The sequence below is a fragment of the Populus euphratica genome, unplaced genomic scaffold (genome assembly GCF_000495115.2).
Source record: "Populus euphratica unplaced genomic scaffold, PopEup_1.0 scaffold28.1, whole genome shotgun sequence".
NCBI lineage: Eukaryota > Viridiplantae > Streptophyta > Magnoliopsida > Malpighiales > Salicaceae > Populus > Populus euphratica.
The window spans coordinates 573662-596372 of NW_011499862.1; the positions used below are offsets into that span (position 1 = coordinate 573662).

Here is a 22711-nt window from a genome sequence, read left to right on the forward strand (position 1 = left end):
ATATATATATATATATATATATATATATATATATAGAGCAGGAGTTGTTTAGTATCCTGCTATCCTTAATTATATATATGAAAATATTACTACCACTTTTTAAATATTCTTTTTTTTTTTTTCAAAAGGACAATCAATATTTCTAGTGATCTCTACTTCTTCTAACATTGACCAAAATGACTTTACTCGACGGCTAATCATTCACATATCAAGGAGTAATTCCTCCTTATAACCCCCGAAGAAACACGGTCATAAGACAGTTCAAAACTTCAAATAATTTCCTCTTTATTACCGAACAACTCTTCTCTGACTGCCATAAATGGCTTCTCCATACAGGTATCTGTTTTATTCACTTATACGTGTATGAAGTTTCTGATGTTTTTGATAAAGCTTGGATTTTTATGGCTGCATTTCTACTTTGCTGTGTTTTCTGATATGGGTTTGCTTTTATTTGTTGTAAAGATCGATTGTTTAGTTGCATGCAATTACTGATAACAGAATCAGCTAAATAAACAAAGAGAGGTATTTTTTTTCTTAAATAATTTATGGTTTTGGAATAAGAATTGTGGAGATAGAAAATTGAACTAATGTTAGAATGTTTATGGTGGTGTATTGGGTGGTGGGTAGTTTTTAAAAATGCTTTTAAAGTTTTCTATTTAGATGGGATGATGTTATAGCGAGTGAAATGGTGTGGTTTCTTGAATGTTTGGTGCTGTAGGTCTTCTGTTTTTCTTGTATTGTGTCAAGGTTTCTTTTGTTGAAAATGGACCCCGATTTCTTGAAATGGGATTAAAATTTTTTCGCGCAGATGGTACATAAAATTTAAAAATGAATCCCATTTTCTAGAAATGAGTTCAAAAGTTTTTCGCACCATTTTTTTCCCTTTTCATTTATGGTTTCAAAACTTCCTGCCAAATTCTCGAGAAAGAAAAGTACATAACGACAAAATGGCAACATGGCCTGACGGAGAAAGCTTGTTGTTTGGTTCTTGTGTTTACAGGATTCTTCAGCCTTCTCAAATTGACCTTAATGGTTGTAATATTATGTTTAGTTGCTTCATTTTGGTTCATGTTAGTCCATGGATCCATTCTCTGGTATCGACTTGTGATTTGAGAATTATTTTTCTTCCCTTCAGAACAGACTAGGACACTTGGTGGAAATTAAATGGTATAGATCATGCATCTGATATCTTTAATTTAGGTTTCAAGGATTATTTTGGTAGCTATTCAAAATTATAGAAAGCAAAGTATGATAATCATTGAAGGTGAGAATCTTTAGTCCATTTGGATGGAGGCGAATGCAAAATTTCAGAAATAATTTTTCATCAAGGCAGTTAAGGAATAGGATGGAGATTCTTGTTTCTTTTTGATACATTGCAGCAGGCTTTTCTAGGGGCACTTTGCTTGTTGGTATTTGAAAGGGTTAGAGTGCTCATTTATGTTGATTTTTGTTACTTTCTAGTTTATGTTCTTTCAGAGAATGACATATTCTCAAATATTTATTTTTATCCTGCTTCTTTCTAGTATTATGCTGTTCTTTTATCTGTGCAAAGAAAAAGACAGTGGTAAGTGAAACCTTTTTCAAAAGAACAAAAAGCTATAAACAATTGAATAAACTTTTGGAGGTGGTTGAAGCATACTGAAGGGAAATAAAGTAAAATAATATATGTGGCAGTACGAATCTAGGATGAGTTGAAGTGGAAATGTATATTATGTAGGATGACATGGGTGATTTTCAGCCCAAAGCTGCACAAGTACAAAATGGTGTTTCTTAGCATACAATTGAGTCCATCAAGTTAATAAATCCAGAAGTTTAGGACATTATTGTGATGATTCAAGTTTTCTAGACTTATTTTCAGATAATTCTATCACCTTAGAGCTTGATAGATACAGTGTAATAGTTTGTATGACAGTTATCATGGAAAGTAGAATGGTTGTTGAAATAATGGATCAGTGGCTTGAGATTTCATGGTTGCATTTGGGAGACTCAAGGCACCACATGTTGATAGTATTATAACTAGATGTGTTGCTGTCATTTTAACAAGATGGCAGTTCCAACTCACACACTCCCAATTCAATGCAGCAATATTTCATAAAGTTTCCTAATGAAGTGATTTCCAATTGATGATGGAAACTAAATCTCCATTTAAAAATATGGTCTTTTCCATAACAGTCATATTGATTCAGCCTTACTATTTAGTGGATGCAGTCTTTTTTCCTCAAAAAGGATTTCCCTAAAACATTTCTCTTGAACAAAATAATCCAACTTGTCTCTAAATTTAAGTTCTTATTTTTCCATGTTCCTCTGTGTGTGCATGCTCGAGTGTTCACATAGCTTTTGATTTGCTGGACATGGGTTGCATGTGAACAATGTATGTGCATGTGCTTTAAGTTTTATTGAACTTACGGCCAGCTTCCTCAGAGAGAGAAGCACATTGGCATTCACATATTCACATAGCTTTTCATTTCTTAGGTGGGGATTGCGTGACTTACATTTTGTTGAAAACAAGGGGCTAGCATAGCTTTTCATTTTCTAGACTTGGATTACTCATTAACAGTGGGTGCCTTTTGTTTTAAAACAAAGTGCCCATTTTGTTGTGGAGAACCACGTGCATTCGTTCACCTGGGTGTCATTTACTAAAGAAGTATTAGGCTGTGCTTGTGCCTATGGTTTTAATGAAAACAAAGGGCTAACCTCTTTAGTATGAAGATTATTTTCCTTAGGGGGAAATTGTTATATGCTAAATGACAAAGAGGGTTACTGTTTGTATCTCTGTTGTTCTTTGATTTTCTTTATCAAGGAATTCAATCTGTGCTATTAATTGACAACTCTCGTGAAACAATGTTACTTTGTACAACATGTTTAGTTCAGAAATGCCATAACAACTTTGAACTACATGTTTAAAATACGAAAACATGTAGGAAATAGAAGGGTAATTTTGAAAAAGGAAATGGTAAATGAGGGTGGTTTTGAAACTCCCTCAGAATGGTTTTTTCAATAGTATAAATTCAGGTGGCACGGTTTAGCAATAGAACACAACTATTTGGTGAAATTCCAGGGATCAGGAAGACTAGGCATCAGAGGTTTAGTGATTTCTCCATATTTAATTTTATCTTGTGTCTTAAATTTTGTCCTTCTAGTTATCATGATCCTGTTTTCAATGGCTTAAATGAGCATTTCATTGAAATGAGTAGTTTTGAGTTTTATTGGTCACCTCTCAAAAAAAATTTAGATTGATCTTTATCTTGATTAACTTTGCAGTAACTACACTCTGTGTTTTTGTTTTTTACTTTTTAATGTTTGAAATCAAATGGATTATTAGAATGGCGGAATTTTGTAACATAGCCCTATAATATATGTTGGTGATGTTGTATTAAAGTAATACACATTTTTGTCAAATTTATTTATTTGTAGCAGTGAGTCAATACAATTTTTGGGTGTAATGCAGAAGAATTGGTTTACAAATGATATGCTTTCGATGTTGCGTACAGTCACAATTTATAGAATCATTGTTTGAGTTCTTGTTGACAGTACGAATATTGGCCAAACAATTTATTTGTATGTTTTTTTAGCTTTTGCTTTTCTGTAATGAATTGTTCATATATTTCGTTGGCTGTAGTTATATCTTATTAGGAACATAACTCTGTACTATTGAGTTTTCTACAACAATTTATTCAACACCAATTCTAGTCACTGATGCACTGCTACATTTTCATGTGGTATTGAAAATTAAATATGCCAAACTTTGATGGACTCCAGGGCTTCTGACATGCGAAGAGGGAATAGTGTACCCAAGCCCATAAATCCTCATCAGCAGGTCCTTGCAGTGGCACCTCTCAACAGTGTGCCATATATTGGTCCTCCTGCTCCATTTGGTGATAGGGTTGGATCTTCAACCCCTGGAGTTCAATCTCAAATGCACAGGGTAGAATCTCCAACCCAAGGGGATGTGGATGCTAAACCTGCGGAAGCTGGGCCGTCTATGGTATTTTTCCCATCTCAGACAACTCAAAAGGTGTTGGATGATATCATGGATTCTGCCAGAAACGGAATTGGGCTTGCTGGGAGTGCTGCAACGGGAAATGTGGGACCAATTGTGGGTGCAATGGACATTGGCGAAAGCAATGATGCCTACTTGTTTCGAGTCTCTCTTCCTGGAGTTTCAAGGGATGAAAGTAAGTTTGTTCAAATATGTACATATATTAGTTACTTTATTCATGATTGCTTTACATCCTGACAAACAATACTAGGAGAGATAGCACTCATTTCACTCTATCTCTGTGGCACAGACTAGTGCAAGCTGCTTGAAGTGTTAGAACTGTAAATCTAATTAATAAATTGAAATCTTGATTTAGGGCTATCTAAAATTTAATTAGTTTGGTTGATCTGAACTTGAGTTTCACATGCCATGGATATTAAAAAAATTAGATGGTATATTTTCATATGCCTTTTCATATTATTGATGTTGCTGTGGCTAACTGACCTGATCTTTTGTTTTCGCAATGGTAGGAGATTTCAGTTGTGACATTGATCCTGATGGCACAGTGTTTATAAAAGGAGTGACCACGACTGGCGAGAGTACGGTTTGCAAGCACTCTCAGATCTTCAGAATGCAAACACGGAATCTATGCCCTCCTGGTCACTTCTCCATCACCTTTCAGCTACCTGGTCCTGTTGATCACCAACAGTTCAGAGGTAATCTTGGCATTGATGGGATGCTCGAGGGGATTGTAAAGAAAAGGTGATGGTATAGCATCTTGGATTTCTTGTTTCTTCAGATCAGATAAATCCTTTGCCTATTTTACTTACCGAGAAGAAAGGACCTTATGATTTTTGGGTTCCAGTACAACCTTAAGCCTCGAATTTTTGTGGATTAGCTTGTTGAGAGAAGACACCATACCCCCACATGCCTTTTGAGAAGAAGTGAATTTCAATAACGATTGACAAATTCGCGCGGCTGTAACCTTGTAATTTATTTAAAATGGTTTATTGAGTCGAGAACATGCTAAAATTAGCAAACATTAGAGAATTTCGTTTGTTCCATTTGCTGCATGTTCTTTCACAGAGCCTGGTCGAGATGCGAGATAATGTCTCTTGTGTACATTTTAGTTATGAAATTAAACCAGCAGTTAAAAGAAATGTAGTCACGCCAAGGCAACTTTGCTGCTGGTCTTTATAGCATCGAACATGAAGAATGACCGATATTTTCCATGTTAGCATTTAATTTTTTCTTCTTTTTCCTGACCACACCATATTTTGTAAGGCAATTTTCAGAACAAAATTTTAGAAAGAATTCCTTTTTTTTCCCCGGTAAAGATTGTTGATTAAAAGTAAGTGGTTAACTTTTTTACTTGAAACATGAAAGAAGCCATTTATGAAATGGATGGCTGTTTTTGTCAGGCCAACTTCCATTAGACTATCTGATTGCGTCTCTGTCAAATCCTGGGTGTCCATCGCATTTTTCAAAGATATTGAAAATTGAAATCATAGCTTAAATTTTCTTATTGCTCTTGCGTGGTATCCTAAAAGGGTATGGAAAGTTATGGAATCTATGTTTCCATTTCAGATTTTCATTCCCAAGCATTTATTTACAAGGTTCAACCAAACTCCTGTTCCCTCTTTCATGTATTTATCCCGTGTCCTGACAATACTAGCCAAGGTATTTGTACCAACTCTCATCAGCCGGGATATGGTGGCGCAATGTGTTAGTATGAAGCTCCAAGAAGCGACTTCCTTGGGAGTCACTATCATCTCCTCCTTAAAAATTCCTAGTGCTTTCTCAGCATATCCATTCATAGCCTAGCCAGCTACAGGGACGGTCCCTGCCATCTCATTTGTCTGCTACCCTGAAATATGCCCAGTACCTTTTGCAGTTGGCGTCCACTTCCACTCTCTCCATAGCAATATGATTGACAATGGGTCTTTTAGTACACAAGCTGTCATTGCTGCAATACCAGAGCCTCTAAAAGCTATTACTACAGTATAATATACAGCTTTCAGTGTGAAACCCAGAAATCTGCATTGATTGATTATAAGCAGCTGTCATGGGATGCCATGCGACCAAGTCATTTGAATTCTGTTAGTTGCTACTGAGAGAATCACATTGCAATCACAACTCAAGGATAAGCTTCATACCCAATTGCACAAGCATAACAAAGAACATATTTTTGTTTGCCCTAGTCTGTACTTCTAGATTCTAGCATCAAGCTGAAGTTATAGGCTATCCATTCCAATCGTACATGGTATAATTAACCACCGTTCCAGCCCACTGGCCTGGTCAACATTAAACAAATCTGGCAAGCTAGTCCAAGTGACCATATTACAGTTTTGAAATACCATCAAACACTTCCATCCTAGCCTGAATCCATCCACAAACCACAAACTCTAAAAGCATATAGCTATCTTAAACCAAACATTCATTGTGCAACCATGGACACATTTCGTATAGTCACAACTACTAACCATGAAACGTGATCATAACTGGGAATGCACAATGCCAAGAGCATTGCCTGGCTTCCGTGAAACAAATCTTTGTTGCGGAAAGAGACTGAAAGAGAGTTTATTGATGATCTTTCAATATTATAATTTCATTAAAATGACTCCACACACACAAGCTCAACATATAGGGGGCCCTTAAGAATCATACTGAACTTGTATGTCATAAGAGGAAATATCAGCAGACATTCAAGCAGCACTACCACAAAATGAAATCGAAACTCGCAACAATACTGTATTGTAACTCAATCAAATCTCAGTGGAGAAACTGTAAACAGCTGCAAAACTTTCCTATAGTTTCATGACTAGCCACATTAAGGTCTTCTTGTACCTAGAACACATGCAATACAAATGTGAAATGAAAAATCAGTCCAACTAAATCAAAGAATGAATCTTTCCTTCGTAGCTTCTGTTACCAAATTCTCCTACCATGTCTTCTCTTTTCCTTCATAAGCACCAAAACTGGTGAACGAACCCTACATCTCTCAACCCATTTTTGCATCTCTCCTTTCTTCAATCCCAAACCCAACAGAACACCCAAAAAGCAAAGCCCCAAGATCCAATCTTTAATCCCTCTCTTAAACCCTTTAACCAAAACAGCCCCTAATAAACTCAACACCAAAACCCCAGAAACCACATCGATCTTTAACTCCCCTCCAAACAAAAACAAAATCAATCCCAATCCAGAAACCACCAAAAAGCCTAAAAACCCTGAATTCATCTTCCCTTTTCTTCCCCACCCATCAAATCTTCCGCCTCCGAAACCCTTCCAAAATCCTAAATTCCCTCCACCTCCACCAGCAGCAGCAAATTCCTCAATAACCAAACCCAATGGCTCTGGCAAAGTGTTGAGATTAGATGCCATAAAGGTCACAATTTTGATTAATTTTTGATACCCAGATCCTCTTTTATTCTTTCTTGCACAAATGATTGGTTTTTGGACATGGGTCCTAGGTGGAAGTAAAAGGGGAGAGTAAAAAATGTGAGCTTTAAATGCAAAATTTGTACTTTTCGGGTCAGTGAAGGTTATTTCACCGAATGGGTTCACGAGAAGGGATGATTTTGAAAGAAGAGGCAGAGGCTTGTAGTGAATAGCTCTTGGCATTTTACTGTATTTTGTGTGAGATGCAAGAACCAAGAAGAAGAAGAAGTGGTGACCGTTGGAACAGAGTGGTTTATTTTGAATTTTGGTAGTAGAGGAAATGCTTCATTTTTAATTTCCCAAATGAAAAATTGTAAGGTAGCTTGATGGATTTTGAAAGATGTGGACCATTTACGGTTGGTTGATTGGGAATATTTGCCAAAGCCTAAAAGTCTTTGCGGAATTTTGCCCTTTTTCTTTTTTGAGAGTGACTTTTGAAAGTGATTTGCTTACACAATAATATATGCCAAAGCTCAAATCTAGTTTTTTTTCTTCATAAAAACAAACAAATATTATTTTCATAAAAGTTTTAATCTTGCTTAATTTGACAACTCATTGATCCAATAATTTAGTGATTTTAGTTTTTTTATTTAATTAATTTTAAATTGGATTGAATAACTAAGTGAATATTTAATATTGTATTGTAAAATACTTTTTATTTTAAAATATATTAAAGTTATTTTTTTTTAATTTTTAATATTAACATATTAAAATGATTAAAAAAAAAAACATAGCATGGTTATATTGCATTCAACTGATTCAAGTATTGTAGAGAAAAAAAAACCACTGAATTATTAGAGTTGCTCTTATTCTTATTTGAATTGGAGTCGATTATGGTATATGGGGACACCTCTAATAGAGAATGGGGAAATTTATGTCTCTACCCTAGTGGATGAGAATTTAGAACAGCAATCATCCTGGTTTAAGTTTCTATCTTTCCACTGGCCACACCTATGCTTGTAGTGACAGGAGATAGCAAAAGGCACCTAACTCTATTAATGGCTTAACTACTTCCTACAAATTATTTCATGTAGTTGCAGAAACCTGAAGTGGATCTATAAGTTGGATTAGCACAGCTTTCTTTCCTTTTGACAAAGCAACACTAACATGGGAAACAGAATTCTTGGCAGCGGAAAAGCTACTACTGTATCTGGGAGGAAGCATAACAAGTGTGTTATTCTTCCAGCTAATGAGAATATGGTTGCTGAAGCTCTGGAAAAAAGAAACCAGAACGGGTACTCTCTCTTTTTCCTGCTGTGCAAACAATTAAATATACATGTTCCTCTGCAAATTGGCACTGCAAATCCAATTATTCCCCTTTAATCTGCTAAAATCTTCTTCTGCAATTATAACTGATGTTTTTTTGTCTGCAGGACGGTTCGCGCCAGAGTTGCAAATGATTTGATCATACAAGTTGGAGATTCCAGCTTTCAGTTGCATAAGGTACATTGAACATGCTTTAATCAATTAGACTTAGTGAATCTTTCCACTCTTTATGAAGTATGAAATCGAATCACACTAGTCTTGTGGGAAATGAAATCTATATGAACATCTGCATTATCATTGTAGATAAATTTGTGTTTAATTATGTCGACCTGCTGGAGATTTTATCCTGAGGTTGGACCATATTCCTCTCTGTAATATTATGGAAACAAGCATATGGATTAATGTTACAGCTAGACAAGAGAAAATCTTATAGTTCTTAGATATTACAGAATCCATACATAGGTATGATTGAAAAGAAGAATTGGAACCAGGTAGCAGTTCTAGCAAGCTCTTTCTATCCTTCTCTAAGCATTGAAATGATGCATTGGATTATCTCTCTCTCCTTTCCTTTTGACATATCTTTGTTCAGATTTGAACTTCCAGTCATTTTCTGTGTGCTTAGCTTGCCATGGTCTCAAAAAGTGAATACTTGAGTAGATTAGTATTCCAGAGAAGAAGCAATGGAGCAAAAGATACCCTACCCAAAATTCAAATAGACAATTTTCCAGGTGGATCTGAAATCTTTGAGTTAGTAGTGAAGTTCTGCTATGGATGTAAGGTTGATCTTACAGCATCCAACATTGCTCCAGTACACTGTGCTGCACATTTCTTGGAAATGAGTGATGATCTTGAACAAGGAAATCTGATTTCCAAGACAGAGGCTTTTCTAAGTTTCGTATTGTTTTCAGCATGGAAAGACATATTTCGGATTATGAAAAGCTGTGAATCAGTCTCTTTGTGGGCGATGAAGTTGCAAATCCTGCAACGATGCTCTGACGCTATTGCTTGGAAGGCCTGCATAGACCCCAAATTATTTACTCTCAGCGAACACGATGCAATTAGCTTGAATTTTCTGGCAAATGATGCAGAAAACTTGAAACATAAAGGCATAGCAGATAATTGGTGGTTTGAAGATGTTTCATGTCTTCGAATAGATCATTTTGTTGAGGTCATTAAATCCATCAAGAGGAAAGGAGTGAGGTCGGAACTTGTTGGATCGTGCGTAGCTTATTGGACAGCAAAATGGATTTCTGGACCAGACAATCTGCCAAAACATCTAACCCACCATCAACTGAGAGTTACAACAGAAAGTTTGGTTAGGATACTTCCTGAGGAGGAAAATTCCGTTTCTGCCAATTTTCTGCTTCACCTTCTCAAGTTGGGAATAATGATGAGAATTAGCAGTGAACTATTGAATGGGGTAGAAAAGAGAATAGCTCTCAAATTGGAAAACTGTCGGGTTTCTGATCTGTTGGTAAAAAATTATGGCAATGATGATACTGTTTATGATGTGGGAACTGTTTCCAGGGTGGTGGAAGCTTATGCTTCTTCTATGTTTAAGAATCCAACTCCAAAACTACTTGTTGTCGGAAAGTTGGTAGATGGGTATCTCGCGCAAGTTTCACGGGATGGCAAGCTTTCAGTTGAACAATTCCGGTCACTTGCAGAAGCATTGCCGAGCGATGCTCGATACTGCCATGACAACCTCTATACCGCCATAGACACATACCTAAAGGTATGTAAGAGGTTGCTCTTAAGCCTTGACTGTTTAGATATATCAAATTAATGTAAGCTACTTTTTTATCAGTTCTGTAAGGATGAAACTTTTCGGTGCTTGTTGATGTTCATCTTAAATAAACTTTGAATATAGTTTTCTCTCTTCACTAATTCTGTTTCATCTCACTAAGCAAAGCCACCTTGTTTCCATGTTTCCTTTGGCAATGATGCAGGCACATCCTAGACTCGCAGAAGAAGAAAGAACAAGTGTGTGCACAGCCATGGACTACCATAAAATATCACAAGAAGGTCTTAAGCACGCAACGAGGAATGACAGGCTGCCTGTAAATATTACAACAAGGCTTATCCTTCTGGAACAAGTAAAGATGGCGAGATCAATGACATCTGTTGAATCCGATTACCAAAGAACAAGGACACAGACCATCATCAGGGTAAATAGATGTGTGGAGAATGAATGGATGACATCCCGGAATGAGATAAAGATGATGAGAAAAGAGGTTGAGAACATGAAGATGCAACTAAATGAATTGCAAATATGCAAAATGCAGATCCAGAGAAGAGCCAAGGGATTCCTGATATAAAAGAGAATTTTCGGTTCCGAGCATTCTGTAGCATAGAATTAATATCCCAAGATACTGCAAATTTCTTACATGTTTCCGAACCTGAATACCATATAATCTACGGAGAATCAATACGACAATATTGATACCATTTCTTCTCTTGACATACAATTTCGCAGCATAGTAGGCGTAATAATAGCTTCGCAAAGGAGATCTTTGGCAATTATATACAGGAATAGTTTTAAAACCAATAAATTTAAATTAATTAGGATGTTCTCTAATTTTTTTTAAAGATAACCAAACAATATTATTTTAATCAAAAAATATTTTGTAGAAAAAACCAATGGATTGAGAGCTATGTTTGACTGGATTAACTGGTTAATTCGGATTTTTGATCAAATCAGCTGATTTTTTTCTAATTTTTCTTCAAATCAAACTGGTTAGCCAACTCTCAGTTGACCATCCGACCAATTTAGGTTTTATAACTATGTCAAGGATATTGGATTGTGAAAAATGTAAATACGTGCAAAATCGTGTCACGTCACCAACATGCTTCTTGCTATATGCAGTTCATATGTGGACCGTGTAGTGTTCATCACAAGAAAGAAATTTAACATATTTTTCTCAGAACTAACAAATTAACTAACCAGAGCTGTTTTAAATAAGTAACAACTTTGAATTGTTTCGCATTCTTGAGAAAAAAAAATCGAATGATGGATGATCAATGACTTCAAATTTAGCAGTGTGCTCATCAGCATCTGCCTTTCCCTACTCAGAATTACAACTTCATCTTCGACGAAAGAGGAAGATAGCACCACGCCATAATGGCAGACAAGGGTGAAGCAAGACTCCGTGTCGACGCTATTAGGTACACACGGTTTCGGTTTCAGGTTTATATATATATATATATATATACACACACATACATACATACAGGTATCCCTCTGTGTATTCATTATCTAATTATTATTTATTATTCAACATAATATATATCAGGTTAGGTTTATGTCAGATATTAAGTTTGAATTTAACAATATTCATATCATAATTATATAAAAAAAACCACCCATTTAAATTGGGTCAGAATCCATCCGAATTCAAATTAAATTACCATCCCTAATTTGCTCCTTAGTTTAGTTAAACATTCCATACCAGGACATACTAAGAATTTCAGAACTGAAATGGAAAATATGGCAAGTCCAACCAATCAGCCTCACTAGGGAAGCATTTACTCTTCACACTATAAAATATCAGCATTGGACAAATGTGAGACCGCAGCAAGAAACATGTTTTACTGAAGGGGATAAAGATGAAATGTGAAAATTCTTATACAAGAAACAAAATGAGTAGCCTTGACAGAGATCGATGGGAATTGAAGTACAGAGGACAGCACAAAAGCATAAAAAAGACAGAGTTAGATTGAAAATATTTTGTTCATGGTTAGAACAGAAAGAACTCTAATTTGTAATTTTATTGCTAAAATAATAGTCTAAGTATTTTGCTACAATACAAGTTGAGAATCCCTATTTTTATGAGTCCCAAGTCTACCCGGAAAAGAAAAGAAAAGAAAAATCCCAATCAATAATTATAGAATTATTTTAAGAATTCTTAAACTAAAAAGAAAAAATAAAATTATAGATTTCAATATTTGATTTCTTAAACTAAATAGAAAAAAATACTTTAATTTAAAATATTTTTCTAAACTAAATAAAAAATAATAATAACTAAGTAAAATAATATCTCCCTTAGAAATCATCTTGCATTAGTCCCCCCTTAGAGAGAATATGTTCTAGAGTTCAAATTGATTTTATTCTGTTCTCATAGATGTCCAATAAAAATTTTTCAATCCTTTATGTTTTTAGTTTTTTCATTAAAAATATCATATCTATCAATAATATATTTAACTTCCCTAACAATAAAACCAATCTTAAAGTTACAAGAAAATTTAAAAATTTGCTTTACAACTTTAATCCAAAAGACATGAATATCAACATTGACTTCCATCAATTCTAAAATTCCTTTTAAGAACATGTTAGGCATGTCAAAGAATCAATTAAATTTAAAAATTTAAGTTGTTAGATGAGGCCACAAAATATAATTTATATTATTTTCTAACATACCCCTCAAGTGAAAACCTTTTAAACTTGAAACTTAAATAGGCTCACATTACCTTATGTTTACTTTTTTATCAAATAAATGGAGATTATGATATTCGAACCGCTTGATCATCAAGTCTATGATAATATATCAAATAACCAATTTCACCCAAAAGCTTAAACTGATAGGCGAGACCTCAAGATATAATTTATATTATTCTTTAACAAGGCATATCTTTCGTAATGTGCTTTATAAAAAATAACCTTTAGAGCTACTAATTTGATTTCTTTCTCATGAAAATCACAAACCAATAATTTTGCATCTAAATCTTCTCCTTAAGCATCATTTTCATCATTCTATTGTTATTTTTATGGTTGATTCCAATCCATAAAGAAATTAGAATGATAAAAACTTATACTTTCAACATCATATTCATCTTGATCAAGAAACCACTTTCTCTTCCCATGCCTTTGATATGGTTTCTCAAAGCTATCCATGGATACATGATCACTTTTCTTATGATTCTCCAGGCTCCCCGTCTCTACCAATCGAAGAGTTAATTTTGCATCATGTCTCTGCATGTTTTCTATAATTAGTTCCTGAATATCTCTTTTAAATTCTATAATTTATTTTTACATGTCTTTTATCACCAACTCCTGAATATATTTATGAAAGCGGAAGCTAAAAACAACAACAAACAAAGAAAGAACACAAAAATTTTAATAAGTGAAAGAGGTTGTAAATGAGAATTTCAAGTTTGTAGGTTTTATTTTTTTTTGAATAAATGATCCTCTAGGAGGTTTATAAAACCTTAAATAGGTTAGAAAGCCTACCTCAATTAGAAAACAAAGTAAAAATCCAAAATTATAAAGAAAACAAGCATAAAATCTAAAAATTAACAAGTAAAATCACAAAAACTATCCCCTGGGATGAGATTTCAAAATCTAAAGATTCTGCGGTCGGAGTAACAATTTTATTGCTTAACCAAGGAAAATAGCCTCTGGAAACTCTAGTAAAAATTGAAGCGCAACCCAATAATTGGATAAAAAATTATGACTATTTTGAGTTATTATTTTAGTCTAGAATGACTAAATCTCCTCTTGAGCCTAAACATATCTCAGTGATCCATAAATATATTTATTAGGCCATCCATATAATCTATTTAGGAAAGATTTTTATTTGGTTGTGGCAGACCCATATCTAGCTACTTAGAATTACTTGTTATTGCAAGCCCAATTACATAAGTTTCTTTTTTGAGGGGAACCTCCTCATCCTATTTATCTAAACACATTCTACTTTGCGACCACTTTCAACCATGGTTATTTTAGCATATAAAATTAACCATCAAGAATTACGAAGCTCTGATACCAACTAATATAGTTGCAAATGTAAAAAATAACAAATAAGCATAAAAGTAGCAAACAAGCGTAGAAAAAAAAGAGTTTGGTTGAAAATAGGGTTAGAACACAAAAAACTCTAATTTATAGATTTATTGCTAAATGAAAGTATATGTATTATCCTAAAATACAAGCTAAAAATCTTTATTTATACTCCTTATGTGTACCTTAAAAACGAAAAGACTCTCCATGAATAATCATAAAGTTATTTTTGGGATTCTTAAATTAAAAATAAAATAAAAAAATTACCAATTTCAATATTTGATTTTTTAAACTAAATATGAAAAAAATAAAATAATTTTTATTAATTTTTTTTCCTAAACTAAATAGGAAATAATAACAACTAATTAAGAAATATATTCTCTCCCTAAAAATCCTTCTACATTAGTAATTTTGTCTTCATTGTTCCTGGACTCTTTCTTCATGCCTATTTCTTGATATTGATATATTGGATATCTGAATAAGTTACTATCACCAATGTAAATTGAAGAAGGTGGAAGCATAAATACAACAAAAACAATCACAGAAAGACAAATTTGAAAAACAAAAGGGGCTGCAAGCTTGAACTCTAAACTCATTGTTTTATTTCTAAGAAAATATAGCAAATAAAGAGTATCTCTTAAAGAGATTTACAACTTTTTTAAATAGATCAGAAAAAATAACCTCTACTAGATAACAAATCAAAATCCTAAAACATAAAAAAAATATATCATAAAATCTCAAAAGATAAATCAAACAAGATTTTCAAGGCCTAATGTGAGGACTTCTAGTTGTGGGATATGCAGCAGAGTGACTTCGAACAAGATCTTGAAAATCTTTTAGAAAAATTTGAGCCCAATCAAACAGTTAATTATAATTTTTTTTTTTTTGGTTATCATGCAGATCTGGTGTGACTAGACCTTTAATTGAACCCAATCTTATCCCACTAGTACATAAAAATATTTGTTATAATACCATCCATATAGTTGATCTGTTTAGGACAGGTCCCGTATAGTTGGGTTAGATTCTCATCTAAATCCTCGCAACTTAATTATTATTAGCCCGACTACATGCATCATAAACTACAAAGATAATATTTTTCATTCTGGAAATTAACTCATTATTCGTTGGCTTAGTAGGAGTTAATTAATATCATATTTTAATAACTAATATGAGTTCATAAATATGCAAATCTACTATGAGGATTAAAGTTTTCCAATTCTTGCGGTTTATATATGTTTGCGAAGGCTAAACCACAGTAATTAGATTCTTTTACCATGGACTGTACTCTTTACTTGTTATGGTTTCTTCGTGATTGGTTGCTGACTATAGGAACTTACTCCAGCTTGCAGCCTTTCACTGGATTTTTTTCAGCCTTATCACCAACTCATTACAGCTTGTTTCGGAGCTGGTAACAACTAAGTTCATTTGTCGAAGTCATATCTATGGCTGCATTAATACAAATGAAACTTGTATATGGTAACTACAGAGAGAAAAAGAAGAGTATGAATTGTAATAATAGAGGATAAATGAAAGGTTTTGTGTCAAATACAAAGCAAAGTTTTAAGTTTTTGCTCTTTCACACATCTCCATGCTTTCTCCATTCTTCAAGATGAAGATTACAATATGGGATGAACAAGATATCATCGAACAAGGTAGCCTTAGCATGAAAGGCAAAGGAGTATGCAGCAGTGGTTCTGAAACCAGTAACCCTTGGCCATATAGAATAAAGCTTACAACGGACAGTATGAGATGGGACAGCCTTAAGATTTCACCATCAAGGGAATTCAACAATCATATTTCGGAGAACATGTCCGAGGCTAATCGTGAGGCTTTGGATATGTGGAAGCCTATTGAAGTATCAATCTATGATGTTGATACTCAAGAAACTTACAAGGTAAGTTTAGCAAAGAAGGAGCCCTTTTGGTTTGAACCATTTCCTGATGTGGGGCAGAGAAAGGGGAAGTCTGCGTCTTCTAATACAACAATGGAGCACTATATATATGAATTTGAACGAAGGAGAAAATATTTCTTTTACTCTCTTCAGCCTTTCAGACACATCATCAAGAAGAGGGGTCTCAGATATGATCAAGAGATTGGTTTCCGCTGCTCTGGTAACGCAACTGTTGACACAATTGACTTCTCAGTAACATATACACCATGGTTAGAATTGCACAGCTTAAGGTTTTAAGAGGCAAGTCAAACAAAATGTTTATTATAATGATTCCTATTTTACATGCTGATCTTTGATATATCCAAAACATAACAGTATTTGGCATAATTTTCGTGCAGGTTGATGCAGGAAAAGCGACAAACCATTTTGAAGAAAGCACGTAAAGGGAGCTGTAGCACGATGTTCTGCTGAGAAGGGAAAATTGGGAGGATGAGTAGACCTTATAATATCTGTTTATCTTTTTTACCCTGCTCAGATGAGAATGATCCGAGTCGATGAACTTGTTAGTTACACATAAAGCATCATTTTCAGCAGTACAATGAATTCAATCTAATTTCTGAGATTAAATTTCTTGCTGCAGCTTTTCAGTCAATTGCTAATGTGTCCTGCTTCTTCTCAGGATAATGTTGATCCATTACACAATCTTAAGAAATGCCTATTTTTCTAGATATTATCCAGCATAATTTACTCAAAAGCAACAGAAGGGTAGCAAAATACAATGTTGGCAGATATGTTTTTAAGGGTATCAACTGAAAAAGAACAGGTTTTGCTGGAAGGAATAAAATGAATGCTCTCACAGAGAAGCAAAATTTCATTTCTTGAAAATCTCTAATTTCATTTTTTTTTTCTTTCTCAAATCTACTAGCCAATTGAAGTATTTTTTACAAGAAAATATGTTATTGGAAATGATTCACTGCATTTTATTTATCATTGCCTTGTAAGGAATTTCTGTCAGTAATTATGGCAATGCATATTAAGGAAACAGCTCTATGTTCTAATTTATGTACGTGTATGGATTGATTTCATATATGCTAAGCACAACGAGATAAATGAACATGAAAGATAGAAAATTGATTGTGTAGAATCTGATTAAGGAAATGTATGATAGATCCCTCTCTAAATAGTGTGATGCAGCATATAGCGGAAATTAAAAAAAAAACTATGATTTTTCAAGTACTAATTTAACTTGTAGAGAGAACTCTAATTTGATAAATTCTCAATATGTAAAAAATTCTTAACTTGTTAATATCTTCTACGAAATAACATATAAACTGTTAGAATTGTAGCTAAACTAACCTTCTAAGACCTAATTAAGAAAAAAAAATCCAAAAATAACTAAAAAAATAAAAAACAATTCTAAAACAACATGTTCTTAATCTAATTTAGACATGACAACAGCCTCGATTGACTCTAGCTTGTCTTTTGTTTTTCTGTGACTGCTGCAATCTCATTATGTTTTTGCCTGCATAAGAAGTACTGGAGACAACAAAGAAAATAATTATCTTCTGCATATCCTCGGTCTCTGCAGATTTGTTTTGGTTCTCTGGTATGTTAGGTGTTTTAACACAGTCTATATTGCCTATATAACCTAGCTATGTTTTGATTTTGATACGTGTCTGCTGATCAAATACTAAATATTCTTTCCTTCTTTCATGCAAAAAGGTCACTAACATGTAGATGTGGTTTTGTCTCGTTTTTTTTTTTTTTTTTTAATAATAAGAACATGTAGATGTGGTTTATTATTCCCTTTCATTCTATATATAATGTTCAAGGAATCCTGACTATCAAAGACAGAAAGAATTATAACTATGACCATTTTTCATATTTTGCCTAATACATTTAAGGACAAAACAATCAAGAAATCCGGAAAATAAGAAGGAAAAATCCCAAAAACAGCTAAATCCTTGCAATTGCAAGGTTTTTAATATAAAAAAATTACACAGTGGCTGCTATATATATCGTGCAAACAACCTCAAAAATTTCTATAAAAAATTATGTGTAATTTAATGATCGAATCAGAAAATATAATTTTTTTAAACTGTTATTGTAATATGATAGGACCGAGTATTTTTTTGGATTTTAATATATTTTATTTGTTTATAAATATATTTACTTGATTATCCACGTAATTTGTTTAGAATAAATTATTATATAATTATGATAAATTCACCATTAACTTCTCAAAATCTCACGTGTTATTGTTATTGCAAACCCACCTGCATCACCCATGCAACACTTTCCTATGAAATTTAACATTTCGAGATTTTTGTCAGTCAATAAATGTATAGAATTATTATTACATGAAGCGAAACAAGAAGAGTTCAATGCTCTAGCATTTATTGTGACGAGGCCTTTTCTAACACCAAAAACAGATCGATTCGTGGATGAGCTGGAATTGTTTCTTGGTTCAGTTTTGAACATCGAAGCTTACGATGAAGTCTACATGCAACGACTGGGTTAGAGTGCAGCCCTGTAGGCTGTAGTTCCGTACTTGTATATCTTTGATGCTGACTCTGATGAGAGTGAATGAAAAATTCTTTGTATGAATTACTCTATTTTTTGGGGGACTTCTGAAATGAATCTGTATTATCAATGTCTGTCTTCTTCCCTTTTCAAATAGGGTCGTAGAAACCACATGATGCAAGGAGATTATGGGAAATCTAAGCTTTCAAATGCAGATTTGTTGTAATTCATGAACTGTGTAATGTTTAGCAGACATATAAAAAAGTCTAGATAAAAAAGTCCAGAAAGATATCTGGATGTGTCAAACAATCTTTTATTAAAAACAAGTATAACTTTTGATCCGAGTTGGTTCGTGTTCAATTTTTGTTTTCCTAGTTTTTTCTTTTCAATCCTAATTTATCAAATTAAGCTACCATCACCACTAAAATGGAACTTTCCAAATTAATTCCAATACCCGCTTTGTGTTTATAACAAAAAATCAAATGAAAACAAGAATAGAAAAGGAACAGCCTCATGTTCCTATGTTTATGCCTGTTTACGTTTCCTTGGTTCTCGCAGTTAATTAAACATTTGCTTGAAACTATACTGTCTTTCATTGATAGCATCTAATGCTATGCATGTTAACAATTAATACTCTAGGGGATCGACTCATGCATATTTTAAGATCAGAACCCATTGTGTTAAGCAGCAAGCAGTTAAAATTTTGTAATTAGTGAAACAATTTTTTGTCGTTTAAGCATTCCAAAAACATCCCAGTTATTATTTTGAACTAGAAATTGCCGTAGGAAATGAAGTACACAGACCCTCTAGCCATCTGAAGCTGGAAAGCTTATAAAAGCTGTCCAAGACAAAATAGTAAAAAGTTTCAATGCAGACTTCAATCAAGTAAAACCATGCACGTCGCCAGTACGGATTTATGCACAGAACTGCTACGATTACCAGCACCACAATTAGGTATGATATTCCAAAGCTTATGTAGAAAATGTTCGTGTCTATGGGACCATCATCTTCTCTTTCCCCATTTGAATCATCTGCATCGGTGTGGACGGTTCTGATTCAGTTTCGCCGCAATTGCTTCGTAAAGGAGGTCCACAAAGAAAAGGATTCCCGTCGCAACTGCTTTCATCAAAGGTCCCAAATTGATATTTCAACTCTGGAGTTTTACCTGACAAATTATTGAATGCCACAGAGAAAACTTCCAGAGTATACAGAGCGGAAAGTTGTGGGGGGATTCTACCATTCAAGTTGTTGTGAGAAAGATCCAAGCTCCCAATTTGCTTCAAGTTTGAGAGTGTAGCCGGAATGGATCCCGTGAGATTGTTGTGTGAAAGGTTGAGTGCATGTATCTCTCCTAAGCTTCCAAACTCTGATGGGATTTCACCAGTGAATCTATTGCAAGAGAGATCAATAGCAGACGTGAAATTAAGGATATAACCCTTGTACTTGTAGGTGTTTCTTTTAAGTTGTAAACCCTACAACTTCTTCCACACTGAGGGTTGGATACGTCGTTGCACTTCCAGGATAAAAATCTCTTCCTCCTACGCCTGCTCTCGGTATGTCAGCCAAAGAATACTCCCCGCTGCCAACATTTAAAGAAGGGATACCAATTGATTTCTCAACAGTAGACATAAAAGTTAACTTGCTCAAACAAAAGGGTAGAAGACCAGAAAATTTATTGTGGGAAAGGCCTAATATGCTTAATTGTTTTAACAAGCATAACTGAACAGGAAAACAAGCGTTAAAAAGATCGGCTCTTAGAAGGAGGACACTCAACATCGAAAGGCTGCCGATCCAATTTGGAATGGGGCCAGTTAGCCTATTATTTCAGAGATCCAATGTGACTAATGAACAACTGTTAGAAAAAGCATTTGTCAGTGGACCCGTCAAGAGATTTTTGGATAGATGGACATGGGGATATACGTGGTGGATTGAAGCAAAATGGTATAGAGCCAGCCGCGCCAGATTGTTCTCAGAAAGATGAAAATATTCAAGCTCATCAAGCTTGCAGAACTCTTCTAGAATTGGACCCTAAAAATGATTTTCAGACAAATCAATTGCCCGTAGATCTGTTGCATTGCCTATCCACATCGGAAGCATGCCTGACAAATAGTTGTTACTGATATCCAACACGAAGAGTATTTCCCAACAATCTGTCCCTTCATGACTATCATATCACCTTTACACATCTTCACTACTCCATCTTTAGACTTAAAATTGAACTCATTATAGTCTAAAATGCACAATGAAATCAGATTTTTCCTCAAATCTGGTATAACATCACACAAAATTATAATAGTAATATCAAACATTTTAATTTTGATATTTTTATTATAGTAACTTTACATGTATCATCCTTACCCACTACAACATAACCATAATTGACTAACCTATAATTATTTAATCAATTTTTATTAGGAGTTTCAATATCTAAGAATTTATATGATGATTTGAACTAGATGAAAAAAATAAGCATGTTTTTGTTGTTGCTTTCTAAGTTTTATTTTACTATATTCACAGATTTTAATGAATCCTTTTTATTCTTTGACTCCCCATGCTTTTTTATCATGATATTCTCATTTTATGTGTCTTATGTTTTCATATTTATAACATTATATATCCTTCCTCTTTCTAGATTTATACTTAGCTTTGTTCTACTTTGATTCATTCTAGTACTTGTTTCTTCCTGATTACTCGTTATTAGCGTTTTACTTTGTAAATTTTTGTCATCAACTTTCTTTTTTGAATTAAATTTTAATAGGATACTTGTGATTTCTTTCAATATTAGAGTTTCTTTCCTCTACATCAGAGTTGTAACTAGATTTTCATATGTAAAAAAAAATAGATAGAAAATTCAATAACATCAACTTCTTATCTTCATTGTCAAACTTCACATCAATTCGCTTCAAATCACAAATGATTTGATTGAACATGTTTATATTCAAATTCAAATTTGTACCTTCTAACATCTTAATACCAAATAATTTCTTATTAAGATAAAGTTTATTTGACAATGACTTGGACATATACCGACTTTCTAATTTTGTCTAAATTGTCAATAGTAATTCCTCATCCATGACATGATACATCACTTCATTATCCAAATAAAGCCTAAAAGTTTCCACAAACCTCGATTCCAATCCTTGCCACTCTGTATCGTTCATGTCTTTTGGTTGCTTTCTGTATAACGCTTTACAACGTCTTGTTGCACCAACAAATTTGTCAACCTCTTTTACTATAATCCAAAAATATTTAATTTGCCAAACTTAATCATGTTGACTTTTGCAAAAAAAATCTTTGATATCATAAACAGGCTCAGATATTAATTGTTATGAAAACAATCATAGCAATTATTAATAAATATTTTAATAAAAAATAAAAAAAAATATATGAATGCTTATTTGTGTTTTATAATTGTAAAATATATACACATAAATCGGCTCTCGAGGGTCGGCTTAAAACCTATATAATTTAAGATCTAAAATGGTTTAGATTAAAAAAATTAAAATAAAAAAGAATTTTGTTGTTAGGTCAAAATTTTAATTTAACATGTTAATTCAGATGATTTAGTGGAAACTTAACTTTCATTTTGATAAATTTTTTTAGAAAATATTTTCTTTTCTGTCAAAATAAAATTATTTTAATTTTTATTTAAGTAAAAAATTGAAATCGACACTCTCATTCGTGATTTGTGCCTGGTACGAGAATGGGTTTTACAAGTATGAAATGTATTTTATAGCCAAATTCTCTGCACAACATTTTTCTGCTTTGTTTGTGGTCAATTCTGAGCTTGTCCTACAAGTTACAACTATGTGTATTAACCTCGTAAATGCTGACTTGTCAA

The 22711-nt window shown here is 33.6% G+C and overlaps 3 protein-coding genes and 1 pseudogene across 6 annotated transcripts; 2 read left to right on the forward strand and 2 right to left on the reverse strand.

Annotated features, from left to right (window-relative positions):
- The first annotated feature begins 135 nt into the window (after window positions 1-135).
- On the forward strand, window positions 136-5178 carry LOC105125012 (HSP20-like chaperones superfamily protein). Of its 3 annotated transcripts, none has more exons than XM_011025278.1 (3): window positions 136-336; window positions 3760-4175; window positions 4513-5178. In XM_011025278.1, the coding sequence occupies exons 1-3, from the start codon at window positions 320-322 to the stop codon at window positions 4743-4745; spliced, it is 666 nt and encodes a 221-aa protein (XP_011023580.1). In that variant the 5' UTR covers window positions 136-319; the 3' UTR covers window positions 4746-5178. The 3 variants fall into 3 exon arrangements, with proteins under 3 accessions (XP_011023580.1, XP_011023579.1, XP_011023581.1); XM_011025277.1 differs by having other exon boundaries at window positions 138-336; window positions 4510-5178; XM_011025279.1 differs by lacking the exon at window positions 136-336 and having other exon boundaries at window positions 3749-4175; window positions 4510-5178.
- Window positions 5179-6786: 1608 nt separating this feature from the next.
- On the reverse strand, window positions 6787-7360 carry LOC105125245 (uncharacterized). The gene is made up of 2 exons (XM_011025609.1): window positions 6912-7360; window positions 6787-6826 (listed from the first exon to the last, which is right to left on the reverse strand). Exons 1-2 carry the CDS (start codon window positions 7358-7360, stop codon window positions 6787-6789), a joined length of 489 nt encoding a protein of 162 aa, XP_011023911.1.
- An 821-nt stretch (window positions 7361-8181) lies between these two features.
- LOC105125013 (root phototropism protein 3-like) lies at window positions 8182-11144 on the forward strand. Of its 2 annotated transcripts, none has more exons than XM_011025280.1 (4): window positions 8182-8652; window positions 8791-8860; window positions 9306-10418; window positions 10633-11144. In XM_011025280.1, the coding sequence occupies exons 1-4, from the start codon at window positions 8525-8527 to the stop codon at window positions 10999-11001; spliced, it is 1680 nt and encodes a 559-aa protein (XP_011023582.1). In that variant the 5' UTR covers window positions 8182-8524; the 3' UTR covers window positions 11002-11144. The 2 variants fall into 2 exon arrangements, with proteins under 2 accessions (XP_011023582.1, XP_011023583.1); XM_011025281.1 differs by having other exon boundaries at window positions 8631-8652; window positions 9273-10418.
- An 8483-nt stretch (window positions 11145-19627) lies between these two features.
- On the reverse strand, window positions 19628-20628 carry LOC105125014 (serine/threonine-protein kinase BRI1-like 2; annotated as a pseudogene).
- Window positions 20629-22711: the final 2083 nt, after the last annotated feature.